This window comes from Entamoeba histolytica, genomic scaffold, assembly GCF_000208925.1.
Source record: "Entamoeba histolytica HM-1:IMSS scf_1104750518631 genomic scaffold, whole genome shotgun sequence".
NCBI classification, from domain to species: domain Eukaryota; phylum Evosea; order Mastigamoebida; family Endamoebidae; genus Entamoeba; species Entamoeba histolytica.
This window is the reverse complement of record NW_001915081.1, coordinates 1-14643: the sequence shown is the minus strand read 5'-3', so window position 1 is coordinate 14643 and position 14643 is coordinate 1. Positions and strand designations below refer to the sequence as shown.

At 21.6% G+C, this 14643-nt stretch overlaps 2 protein-coding genes across 2 annotated transcripts, besides 1 other annotated feature; both read right to left on the bottom strand.

Moving 5' to 3' along the window:
* Nucleotides 1-523: 523 nt before the first annotated feature.
* On the bottom strand, nt 524-1054 carry EHI_156100 (uncharacterized protein; the record flags this gene model as incomplete). Its single annotated transcript, XM_645260.1, has 1 exon — nt 524-1054. One exon carries the CDS (start codon nt 1052-1054, stop codon nt 524-526), a length of 531 nt encoding a protein of 176 aa, XP_650352.1.
* Nucleotides 1055-1135: 81 nt separating this feature from the next.
* EHI_156090 (uncharacterized protein) lies at nt 1136-1969 on the bottom strand (the record flags this gene model as incomplete). Its single annotated transcript, XM_645259.1, has 1 exon — nt 1136-1969. The coding sequence occupies one exon, from the start codon at nt 1967-1969 to the stop codon at nt 1136-1138; it is 834 nt and encodes a 277-aa protein (XP_650351.1).
* Nucleotides 1970-7289: 5320 nt separating this feature from the next.
* Nucleotides 7290-12035: a repeat region.
* Between the last annotated feature and the right edge of the window lie 2608 nt (nt 12036-14643).

Here is a 14643-nt window from a genome sequence, read left to right as displayed (position 1 = left end):
AAAAATAACTAAGTAATATTGGGTGTATATTAGTCCTACATATATTATTAATTTATTATCCATTTGTCATTTTGATATTCATTTAAGATTATTCAATTTTAGTTAAACTTTAATTTATTATGTAAAAATTAGAATATAAATAAGATATTCTAATATGCCAAATTAATTCAATTTTGTAGATGTTATTCACTGTTTATATATTCAACTTAAAATAAAAATTATTTAAGAATATTATAATAAAACTTCAAGAAAAATATGACAAAAAAAAACTACAACAAAGCTAAATTAAAAGAGTCAAGTATTTTGAATATTTCTTATTCTTTAATATAAGATAATCATTAAAAATTAAAAGTAATTTAATGATAACAAGAAATACAAATTTATTCGTACTTCCAAAATAACCTTTATAATTGAAATTTGTTTTTTTGTAAATAATAAAGATGATTTAAAATGAATTTATTTTGGATATTTTTTATAAAAGAATGGAATTTGAATTTGACATATTTTCTGTTATTCATTTGTTTTATAATTTATTAATAAAAAGTTGAGACGTATCATTTTGATAAATAGTTGTTAATTTATTTTTTACTTCTTCAGAGTATTTAATAGTTTTACAACCTTCATTTTCTAATTGATTGATATGTTTCCAACACCAACAACCGTCATGACATCCACATAATCCAGGAATACATGAAATATGATTACAACAACAATGACCTTTAGAACATTGACATGGATAAAGACGTGTAATACTTTCAGTGAAATAATAACAAGTAAAATAACAAGGACAAGAAGTAATACATCTTCCAGTTTTATAACAATTACATTGTGGACTACATTTATGATCTTCATTACAACACAAATGTTGAAGATGAGTACAGACATGGTGATGTAAAATATTTTCATTAAAATCATGATAAAGAAGTTCAATTAATTGATTAAGAGTTAAATTACCCAATTGTTTTCTAAGAGTATTTAATTTAGAATAAAGAATTTTATTAACGCGAACTCTCGTAGTTGTTTCTTCATAAACAAGTCTACTTGTTGGTTTCATAAAAAAATAAGAAATTGAAGGGTTTTTTTTAAAAGATGAATCAAAACAAAATACAAAAAAACAAAAATAAAAAAAATGAAATTAATTTTTAAGACTTCCCATTTTCAATATATTTGCTATTTCTGAATCACCACATTCAATTGATAAATCACTTGATTTTGGAATTGATTCAAGTCTTTTTATTAATAATTCATTTATTAAATTACCTCTTTCTTCAATAAATTCTTTATCAAATGTAAAATTATTATATTTAATTTTTCTTGCAGTTTCTTTTTGATTTCCTTTATTTCCAGTAGTTTTTTTTGATTCAATTTCAAATCCAACATCTCTTAATAAATTCATTAATATATGAAGTTGTTCTGATACTCTATATACTTCTTGTCTTCTTGTTGCTGTTTTTTCACTACATCCATGAGCAATATCTTCATCATGAAGTTGTTGTAATTTAGTTGACATAATTTCTTTTATTTCAACAACTTCTTTTTCAGTAGAAATACGAATTACATTAAAAAATGGTAATGTAATTTTACTTCTTTTTCTTGGATGGTCAATAACAATAGTATAAACCATACTTAATAATGCAATAAAAACTGACTGTTGTTCAGTTTGATAATTTCTTGTCTTTCTAAATCCTGCAGTTTTAGGATCATCAAAAAGAGACCCTGATGTTAATAAATCTAATTTATCTTCTTCTTCTTCATGATGTCCTTCAAGTGGATGTTCTTCTTCATGGTGTTGTTCTTCTGGTTGTGCTGCTTCCATTTGATGTTCTTCAACTTGATTTTCTCCTAAAAGCATTACATTCTCTGGTTGATGGTTAGTCGTCACTGCATTATTTTCACTGAGATTTTGTTGTTCTGTGGGAGCATCTATCACATTCATTATTTGGATATTTACTTCTTTTGCTTCTGTCATTGCTTTTTAAAACAATTTTGATCTCATTTTCTTTTTTTGTCTTTCTTTTTGGTTTTTCTCTTTTTGTGAATTTTTCTGAAACACATTTTAACCCTTTTTTGTTTTTTATTTTGCTTTTTTTTAAAAATATTTATAAAAATATTTTATTTTAAAGAAATTATTTATTCAATCAATCATTTCTGTTGTAGTACCTAAGTTAATTATTGGTAGTTTCTTTATTGTAAATATCATAGTATTATTTTACATTTTATATTTTTTTAAACAATGAATATTTGAATGTATTAACATTTTTATGATTATTGAGTTATTTATGAATATTTATTATTATGTTATTGTATTGTTTGTATTGATTTTAATATTTATTAAATTGGCTTGGGATTGTGTTTGTTCATTTATTTTTAATACTTTATTTAGATTAATGCTTATTATTTATATTTTAATTATAATTTATTTGATGTTTTATTTATTTCTTATTGTTTATTACTATACAAGAATATTATTCAAATCCAATTGAATTAATAAAACAATACAACATTATATAGAATCCCATTCATCAATATTGTATTATAAATATAATAATATAATTATTCTAATATCATTAATTCATTATACTATTATTAATATTTATATGAATTTTTGTTATTTAATACATTTTTATTCTTGTTAATGGTTTTATTATTTAAAAAATATATTACTTCATTATTTGTTTCAAAATATTAAAGTATATTTACAAATATTATTCTGTTAGTATATTACTCTCTTGTTACATTCTTTTTAACTGTTTAATTGTTAAATCATCTGGTTATTTCTAATTAAAACTTTTAGATTTATTCATATATCATTGTATAAAATATTGTTATATTTCTTTGTTACCTTTATATTATTTATTCCTTTTATCTCATTTTCAATAATTTAATTTCATATTTCAATTATTGGTATTATTTATATCCATTTATAACTATTCTTGGATAATTCAATAAATTGTTTCATTATTTTCTCTATCATTACTCTTCTTCTTATTATTATTTCTAATTCATAGTGATGAATAACATGAATTAATTTCATTGTATTATATTCTTTTCATATTATTCGCCATCTTATTGAATTAGGTATGTATGAAATTAGAATTAAAACAGTATATTTGTAAAATCATATTTAATTGTAATTCTATAGTATATTCATTGTTGATTTTCTGATTTATACACATTATTTCATTTCTTTTTCTTCATTCATTTTTATTGTGTTTATTATGAATTTATTCTATTAAAAATTACATTAACCTTTCTTCAATTAGAGAATTATTATGATTAGTCAAATAATCACTATGCCTATGTTTATTATCATTTTTATTATCATTCAATTAGAACAAACTTCTTCGATACATTGGTTGTTGGCATGAAAATTAGCAAAGAAATAATGCATCTAAATAATTTACAAAAAAGAAAAAAGATGCAAAAAAATTTGCATCCATAGATTTTTCCACTTATTATATTTTACTCATAAAAAAAAAATAAAAAAATAAAAAAATAAAAAAAAAATGATAAATACACAATCTGTAAATATTTATGTTTATATTTTATAATCATTTATATTTATTTTGTATGAAATATTAATGAAATAGATTATTTGATGAATCATATTTATTTTTATTATTTTTATTCTTTTATTTATATGTTATTTATCTATAGTATTTTTATATATTTATTTCTCTGTTTATATTATTTATATCATTTTATTCTTCTTATTATCTATATATTATTATATTATTCTTATTTTATGTTTTTTATGTTTATATTATTTAGATTTCTTATTTATATTCTTTTATATTTAAATGTATTTTATTATTTGAATATTCATCTTTATCATTTTTATATTATTATCAATTATATCTATTTTCAATTTATATTTATTCTCTTTTGTTTTATATTAATATTAATTTTATATTTTATACTTTGATTTTATTATTATATCATTGATTATCATTTCTATATTTATTTATCATTTATTCTTATTATTCTTTTGTTTTTATATTCAATCTATATCATATATTCATATCATTTTCATTTATATTTTATTATATATTACATGTTATAATAATAACATAACACATATGAATGATTATATAATAATCATCATAATAAAGTTATACATATAAATAATAAACATAAAAAATAATAAAATATTTTTCATTAATAAAATATTGTTAATTATTTTACATCATTAAATTAGACACTTTTATTTCATATTTCTATTTTTTTACAATAAAAACACACTTTTTATTTCATTCTTTTTTTTTCTTCTTTTATTACAACTTTGTTTTATTACTTTTTATTTTCTTTATTATACTTTCTTTTTATTCTTTCTTCTTCTTTTTTCTATTACTTCCATTTTCGTTGCCTCTTGTTATTTATTCTTTAAATATAATATTGTTTGTTTTCCTATTTAATGTGTAAATATTGTTAATAATAAGTTGTTTTAATTATTGAAATGATTATGAAATTAATGTTCGTGTTTTATTTCTATATTTTTATCTTATCATTCTTTTATTTGCTTATATTATGTTTTATTTCTTTTATTGTTCTTCTATTTCATCTTTAAATTATTTTATAATGATTATTATTTCATACGTTCGTTTATTTCTTTATTTCTGTCTTATTTGTTTTTCTATTTATTCTTTTATTGTTATTTCATTTCATTCAACTTATTTTGAATTATTCTTTTTCTCTTCTTTATTTATCTTCTATCATTATTTCTCATTTATTCGTTGTTTATTTAATGATTAATGTTGTGAATTATCAAAATAAAAAATAAATAATAGATGAAATAGTGAATATACAAGTTATGATGATATAATGGAGATAAATAATGAATGAAAATATTTTGATTTGAATTTGTTAGTTATGATTTGTCTTCACGTCATTTATATTTATTTTTGATATAACTATTATGTAATTTTATTATAGTATGAAAGATATTTTAATTCAATATCTAAATACATAAATTATATTGTTTAAGATTGAAAAGAAATAATAAAAACATTTGTTTATTTGTTATGTAATTATATAAATATTTATGAATATCAAATTATGTCATAAATATGAATATATTAATATTAATAATAATCAACTGAAATCAATTCATGAAATTAATACATTTATATGAAATGAACATGTTAATAATTACATCAATTAAGAGAATAAATGATGTACTATTTGTAATGATAAAATAAAATGAATATATAATAATAAATTATAATGTAAATAAAAAGATAAATGAATTAATAAATGAATATTCAAATATTGAGAATAACTAAAATAAAATATAAAATAAATATAATGAATGAAGCAATGGAGAATAAATGTCAAATGTAATTAAACAACAATAAAAATAATAAAAATAAAAGAAGAATAGAAAATAAAGAAATAATCAATTTATTTAAATATGAAATAATCAGTAAAAGTGAATATTTATAAAAGAATAACCTTTATATAGAAGATAAAACAAATAGAAATAATAAACGAGCAATGTATTATAAAACAATTTGAAATGATAATCCAAGATATAACAAATAATGAACATGAAAGAATAATTAAATAATAACAGAATAAATGAGATGTAAAGTGTATGAATGTAAAAAATACATTATGAACAGTCTGTTCAATTGAATGAAATAGTCTCAAATGAACAAAATGGAGTAGAATAATCAATATTTCATGAAACACAATTTAATACATTTTCATTTTAGATTTAATAAAAAAAAAGAATAAAAGTTAAAAAACAAATAATTCCAATTTCAATAAACCAATTCTATTTTTAATTGATATTATTAAAATAATTAAAAAACTATAATTAATAGTTTATGAACTATTAATATATAAAAGCAAATTATTAGTTTTAAATTAAATATAAAACACTCCAACACAATGGAAAACCAAGAAAAGCGTAGAACAGTGCAACAATCAGTTTCAGAGCTTGTTCATTTAGAAAAACTCCGTACAGAGATAGAAAAGAAACTACAAAACCAAGAATTAAGAATTAGTAACTTAGAGACTAACATAGAATTAATGTTAACAAAAAACACAATAATGCAAGAGATTTCTAATACTGTTAATGGGAATGAAGAAGAAGTTTATGAAGAACTAAGAAGAATAAAAGAAGAGAATGAAAAAACAAGAAAAGAACTTGAAGGTCATGAAATTCAAATAGAAAGCAATACAATAAATATAGAAGTACAGAGGTATTTATTAGAGGAAATGGAGAAAAAAATGAAGAAAAAAATGAATGGTTGCACAGTTAATGAAGAAGTTATAAAAGAATTGATAAAAGAGGAAATTACAAAGAAATATTTTCAGAAGATAAAAGATGAAATAGAAAAGAACAAGAAAGAAAACAGCAATCCACTCGACAACAATCCAATAAAAGAAGCAAACAACACTGTAGCAAAACAACAACATAATGTTCCAATTATTTCACCAATAGAAATACCTTTTGATACAAAATATATAAAAGAAATAGAAGAATGGACAGAAAAAAGAATAAACAATATACTATTTGATTCAGATAAAGATGATTGGAAAATTAACACATCAGTATTTAAACAAAGAGTAAAGAATAAAGAAAATATAATAATTATTATTGAAGATGAAGATGGAAATAAATTTGGAGGATATGTTAATTCTAAAATTGATAAAGTTGGTAATGGTTATATATATGATTCACAATCATTTGTATTTTCATTAGAATCAAATGGAAGAATGAAAGGAATGATGAAATTTGATATTGAAGAACCAGAACGTGCATTTATATTATATAGTCAATCAGATGATTGTTTATTTGAATTTGGAATAGATGATGTTATTGTTTATAAAGAAGATAATAAAATACTATCACGTTGTAATCATTATGCATTTGAATATGAAGGAATTGAAAATGCACTTTGTGGAAAACAACAATTCACACCAAAACGATTCATAGTAATTGAAATGAAATGATTCAATCTTGATGAATTGAAAATGAAATAAAAAAGAATAAATAACAAAACAATGAAGAATATGAACAGCCATTTCATTCATCTGCCAATGAATGAAATGGTGAATATCAAATAGACATAAATCAATTATGATTTATTTCATTTCATTTGAAATATTCACACCCAATGAGGGTGTTTTTTCTTAAATAATGGAAAGAAAATAGAAATAAAATAGCAACAAGAAGAAAGAAATAGAAAGAAATAGAAGAAATGAGTGATGTTTAGAAAAGAGGAATTAACAAAAAGAAGAAATGAATGATGATTAGATAGAATAAAAATAAAATAATAATAAATTAAATTAAGGTTTAATAACTTTCAACCTATTGTTCAGGTGAGAATTTCTTCCATTCCTTCACTCTCCTGAGAGTATTCTTCTTCTGGTATTTCTACATTTCTGTATTCTCCAGAATTGTCTCCACAATATCTCATAATATCTTTCATATTTATTATTACAATCTCTCTTGTCATTATTTCCCTTGGTATTTCTATCCCTTCGGCATTTAATAATCTAACTGTTTCTTTGTTTATTAATCAACCAACTGTTATTACTACTGGTATAACTATTACTCGTACTAATCTTTCTATTTTTCTTATATGTTCGTGTAGTTTTGAATATATATTAATCTTATCTGTAAATGCTTTACTTATGTTTTTATCTCTTACTATTCTCATATCTATAATCATTGCTTCTTTCTTATTTAAGTCTCTGACATAAATGTCTCGTCTTTTATGGAATTTGTCTTCACTTCTGTTTACTATTTCTTGATTCTAAACTATAAGTATTTTATCTTTCTCTATTCTTCTTTCATTCTTTCCTAATTCTTTTTTTCCTTATTATTAATTTCTTTATATTTTCTTCTTCTCTCTTCTTCATCTTTTCTTTGTTTTCATATATTTGGTATTTAATCTTTAATCTCCTCAATATATATTTTCCTATTCTATCATGTTTATTCATTTATGTTTTCTTAGTGATTATACAATTCAAAAGAATATGATTTATTGTTGCTATCTTATTACACATTGGACACATTGCATATCTCATATCATGTTTCATTCATGCTTTCCTTACTCCTACATTTGTTGCTTTCTCTTGCATATTCTTTATTTGTATATATGCTTTTCTTATAACATTAATTCCTTTCCATAATTTAATTGTTTTATTCTGCTCAGTCATTTTATCCTCAAATCCTTTCAATACTTCACTACTTACTTTCTTGTTTCTCCATTTATTGATATAATCTTCTTGGAACTTTTCTCTCACATACTTGATTATTCTGTTTTTATCCCTTTTTCCTCTTTCTTCTTCTACTATTTTTCTAAATTCTTCTTTGTTTCTTCTTTTTCAACATGCTTTATACAATCTATTCCACATTCCATTCTTATTTTCATTTATTCTTATCATGTCTCCTATTCTATATCCTCTTTTCCATGTGTAATACAAAATAGTTCTTATTAATTCAATTGCATATTCATCTCTAATGTTTTTCAATCCATCTCCCATTTTATTTCTGTTTACATATAATCTGCTACTACACATTCATGCTCCTTTAATCTTTCTTTCATTTCTCTCCTTATCATTTTATCTATTTCTATCAGCTTCATAATTGGTTATTTAACTACAAATGTACTATATGTGAACTTAGGAATTAATTCTGTATTAATTCGGTTGATATAATTCATACTACTGTCATTCCCTTTATTGTTTTCTTTTATTCCTTCTTCTACACTTTTACTTATTCTTTCAATACATCCCAAGTCATCATTTCTTGTGAATTGATATACACCTAAATACTTATATGGATGTTCTGAGTCTACTATTGGTATGTCTTTCATATTATCTTGTATTCCTATATTTCCTTTCTTCATTACTCCACTTTTACTTACATTAACTTCCATTCCTATTACTTCTATTGTTTCTATTATATTTTTATGCACTATTTCCATTCCTTTCTTTGTTTCACTTGTTACTTTAATATCATCCACGTATAGTATGTGTGTCACTTTTAGTCTTTTCTCATTTGTTTTATCAATAACATCAGAAATGATATTCATTTGTAATATGAATAGGAGTGGAGAAAGTGAATCTCCTTGTAATATACCATTCTTTATTTTAACTTCTCCTATTTCTTCTTTATATCTATATCCTATTCTTATTCTCCATCTACTACTCATACTTTTTATTATTTCAGTTATTTGAAATGGAATTTTGAAGTATCTTAATACAATTTCTAACCATTCATGATTAACTGTATCATATGCTTTTCTAATGTCATAGAATGATTCTAAATATCTTTTCTTCTGTACTTCTCTTTCATTTCTTTCTCATAAACTTATGATACTTCTTTTGCTGCTAGACTTCTTTTCTTATTCCCATATTAACTCTTATTAATTTGGTATTTATATTCATTATTTGCTAGTTGTTCTTCTATCTTTCTCTTTATGATTGAAGTAAAGATTTTCATTATTACATTAAGACATGTTATTGGTCTATAATTCTCTGCTTTTTTGCTATCTTCTTCTTTGTGTATTAGAATAGTTCTTCTTGTTAGCATTTCTATTGGAATGTTTTTTGGAGTGTCTAACCATTCATTAACACTATAACTAATCTGTCTCTAACACTCTCTAATATTTTCCAGTAATATCCATGAATGCTGTCAATCACTGGTGCTTTCCATGATGGTATTCTTGTTATCACATTCTCTATGTTTTCTTTTGTGATTATTATTCTTTTCAAATTCCTTCTATTACTCTATTCAATTGTCTCTTTTATTCTTTCATTCTCTTTCTTTATTCTTTTTCCTCTGTTATATGTCTTATTCAAAAACTCTTTTGTATCTTCTTCACTTCGTTTTTTTTCTTCTCTTCCTATTTCCTTTCTTATTTCTTTCCAGTAGTACTCATGATTTTGTTTCTGTAGATTCTTGTTCTTTCACTTTGTTTAAGTCTACTTCTTTTTTCTTCATTTCTTTTAAGTATTCTAATTGTTTTATTTCTTCATTTACTTCTCCCCTTATCTTTTCTTCTATCATTCTTCTTATTCTTAATACCCTTCTTAATTTTTTATAGTTTCCTCTTATTACCATGTCTTTTAGTTTATTTATCTTCCTTTGTATTACTACTCCATATTATTTCTTAAATCCTATGAATTTGTTTTCTAAATACTTCTTTATTATGTATGTTATTCTGTAAATGTCTTCTTGTATCTCTTTAATACCTCCTTCTTTCCATTCCCATTTTTCATCAATATATCTTATTATCTCTTCACATATTTCTTTATTGAAATAATATCCAATGTATATACACTCTTTGATTTCTTTTCTTTTACTTTTCTTTATTAACTCTTCTATATATTCTATATCAATCTCTTCCTTCTTTTTCTTTCTAATAATCTCTCTAATCTTTCCATTTTCTATATTATCTTCTTTAATCATGTCTTCTACTTTCTTATTAATGTATTCTATGTTTTCTTTTTTAATCCCTTTACTTCTTTTAACTGTTTTTATACATTCTTTGATTGTAATATCAATATGATATTCTTCTAATATTCTTTTTATTTCTTCTTTTCTTAATTTCATTTTTATTTTAATATTCATTATGTTAATTCCATAACAGACATATTCTTTCTTCTTTAATTCTGTTTCTTCTCTTCTCCTTGTTTCTCTTCTTTCTTCTCTTTCTTCTCTTGTTCTTCTATTATGATCATCTTCTTCTGTTCTTTCCCATATTATATTCATCGTTTCTGTCACTGATGATGCTCGTCGTATAATTGTCCCTTGTTCTGTCTCTTTCATCCTTGTTCTTTTCTTCTTCTGTCTTTGAAAATTTCTTTCTTCGTCTTCTTCATCTTCTTCTTGTTCTTTAAATATTTCTTCTACGTTTATTCCTCTTTTTTCTATTCCATTTATTAGTATTTGTGTTTTCATTCTTTCTTTCATTAGTTTACTTTCTATCATACTTTTATCAATTTGTCTTTGTAGATATTTGTTCTCTATTTCTTCCTTCTCTTTTACCTTTTCCTTCCTTTCTTCGTCTTTTTCTATGTTTTCATTCTTTCTTCTTTTTCTATGTTTTCTTTTCTTTCTTCTTCTATTATTTTGTCTTTTTCTTCTATTTCTTTTTCTTTCATCTTTCTAATCTTCTCCATCTCTTCTTTAATCTTGTCTATCTTTTCTTTTGTTTTCTTTATTTCTTCTTCTCTCTTTTTGTTTATTTCTTTAATCTCTTTGATTTCTTTCTCTTTTTTTTGTTTCTCCAGTTTTTTTTAAGTGTTCTGATTCTTTCTTCTTTTTTATTTATTTCTATACCATGTGTACTTTTTAGTCTTTCTATCTCTTGTTCTCTCTTTCTATCTTCATCTTGTTATTCTTTTTTCTCATTATTCTTTATCTCTTTTTGTTTTTGTATTTCTTCTTCTTTGCTCTTCATCATCATTTCTAACTCTTTTTTTTTCTTTCTCAAATGTTGTCTTCATTTTCATTATCTCTTCCTCAAATTCTTTAGTAATTTTTCTTCTTTCTTCTTCATACTTTTCTATTATTGTTTGTTTCTCTTCTTCTTGTCTTTATTCATTCTCTTGAGTCGATTTTTCTTGTATTATTTCTTCTTTTTTTCTTCTATTTCCATTGCTATTTCTTCTTCTTCTTCTGCCTTTGTTGTTGTCTCTAATTTCTCTTTAACTAGTCTCTCTAATTCTTCAAATCTTTTCATCCATTTTTGTATTGTTTTTGTGTTTTCTTCTTTCCTTTTATTCTTCCATCCTTGTCTTTTCTTATAATATCCTTTATTCTTATATCTTCTTCTTCCAAACCGTTCATTTCGATGATAATACTTGTTAACCTTTCTTCTAGGATTGTAATAATTTTGGTTATAATATTTTCTGTAATAACCTGAGTACTCTGGTGTTCTGTTGAAAGTGTTATTAGGGTGATAGTGCTTCTTATAGTAGTAGTTATTGAACATTTTATGATCATCATTCTCATAGTCTCTATTGCGTTTTTTGATTCTATTTCTTGTTGAGTACTTTTGTTGATAACATCTTCGTGACATTCCCCTTAAAATACAAAGAAATTGAAGAAAATAATATGATAAAGAAATTAATAAACAAATAAAAACAAATGAAATAAGATATTTAAATAATATCTGTATTATTGTACAGTCAAATAATGAAATATTAACAATAAATCAAAAATATATAAATATGAATAATAAAGAAAGATGATAAAAATCAATTTAATTCAATACTTATATTTTGTGATGATGAAATACCACAAATTATAAATACATTATAATTAAAAGAATTTATTTTCATTACAAATATTCAATAAATAAATAATTCATTGTATTTAAAATATAATAAAACAAAATTTATGACGATAATACAGAAAATGAATTTACTCAAATATTTTTAAAATTAAATATGAAAAGTTTTGATGAAATTATTTCAAAAATATTAAAACTAACAATAATATCAATAAAACAAATGAAGTATTGAATAGAAAATAATCAAAATTGAAAATTAAAAAGAATATTATTAAGTAGTAATTTAACAGAAATGAATGAAATAAAACAATATTATAAATAATTATATTTGAATTGAGATAAAATCAATAATAACAAAAAGATTCATTTAATATAAATATAATAAAACAAGATTAAATTCAACATATGAGAATATATAACTAAATGAATGAAAAGTAATAAAAATTACATTATCCATTTCATTTTCATTGTATTGGTTCAATGCTTAGAAATAGACTTTGTTCATACAATGAAAAATAACATTATAAAGTATGTAAAATTCATTATACACGACATTCAAAAATATTATCTAAATGAGAAATGAATAGAAAATAAAGAATAAAAAGAATAAGGGCAACGAAAAAAAGCAAATAATTGAAAAAGAAGAGAATGAATGATATAAAAGAATAAAAAGAAAGAATAAAAAGAAAGAATAAAAGTAGAGAATATAAAAATAAAGAAGATAAAGAGTAATAAAACAAAAGAGATGATAAAAGAAGAAAAGAATGGAAAAATAAAGGATGCAAATTTTATTTCAAAAATTAGAAATATGAAATAAAAGTGTCTAATTTAATGATGTAAAATAATTAGTATTGTTTTATTGTTGAAAAATATTTTACTCTTTTTTATGTTTATTATTTATGTGTATAACTTCATCATGATGTTTATTATATAATCATTCATATGTGTTATGTTATTATAACAATAATAAGTGATAAAATATAAATGAAAATGATATGAATATATAACATAGAATATAGAAAAACAAAAGAATAATAATAAATGATAAATAAAACGAGAAATGATAATAGATGATATAATAATAAAATCAAAGTATAAAAGATAAAATTAATATTAATATAAAACAAAAGAGAATAAATATAAAATGAAAATAGATATAAATGATAATAATATAAAAATGATAAAGATGAATAAACAAATAATAAAATACATCTAAATAGAAAAGAACAACAAGAAGAAATTCTAAAGAATATAAATAGAAGAATAATATAATAATAAGAATATAATAATATATAGATAATCAGATGATATACATAATATAGTCATAGAAACAAATATAAAAATAAGAGATATAAATATATAAAAATAAGATAGATAAATAACATAATAAAAGAATAAAAAAGAAAAGAATACAATTAAATATGATTCATTAAATCATCTATTTCATTAATATTTCATACAAAATGACTACAAATGATTATAAAATATAAACATAAATATTTACATATTCTGTATTTATCATACTTTTTTATTTATCATAGTTTTTTTATGAGCAAAATATAATAAATGGAAAAATCTATGTATGCAAATTTTTTTGCATCTTTTTTTTCATTTTTGTAATTTATTTAGATGCATTATTTCTTTGCTAATTTTCTTGACAGAATAAAAGTATTCAAATTATCTGTAGATTGGCAATTTTCTGATATAATGAATGATGAATATATTAATTTTCTAAGATTAAATTGAAGTGGTGAAGAAAAAGAGAAGTTATTTAAATGAATATCTAAGCACCAGAAACTGTTGAAATGAGAAAATAAAGAAAGGTAACATCAATTTGAGATAAATGGAAATGAATGTTATTTTATACATTCAGTTCAATTTGAATACTTGAAAGAATAATAATAAATGAAAAGATGGTGATGAAAAGATACATGATATTTCAGACAAATATATTGTTCGGTATAATAATGAGAATTGAAGCAATTGATGTGATTGAGGAATTGGTTCAAATATTTATAATTATAATATAAGTAATGGAATTACTAAAGAAAGTGATTAATTATACACTGAAATGGATTATACATGTAGAACTGATGCAGTTCAATTTGTTAAAATCAAGAATTATAAGATAGTTACAAGAAATAATGAAATTATAGTTAAACCAATATTTTCACAATGTCTTGTTGATTTTTCAATTGATGAATAATTTGTTAAATTTCAGTTATAAAAGAATTGATGAAATACTGATATTCAATTAAGAATAACTTTAATGTTTTGAAATATGAAAATAGTGATATTAGATAATATGTTATTGATATAAAAGAATATTTGATAGTTATTAATTCATTTTGAACGAGATTGTTAAGAGAAATATATATACAAATAT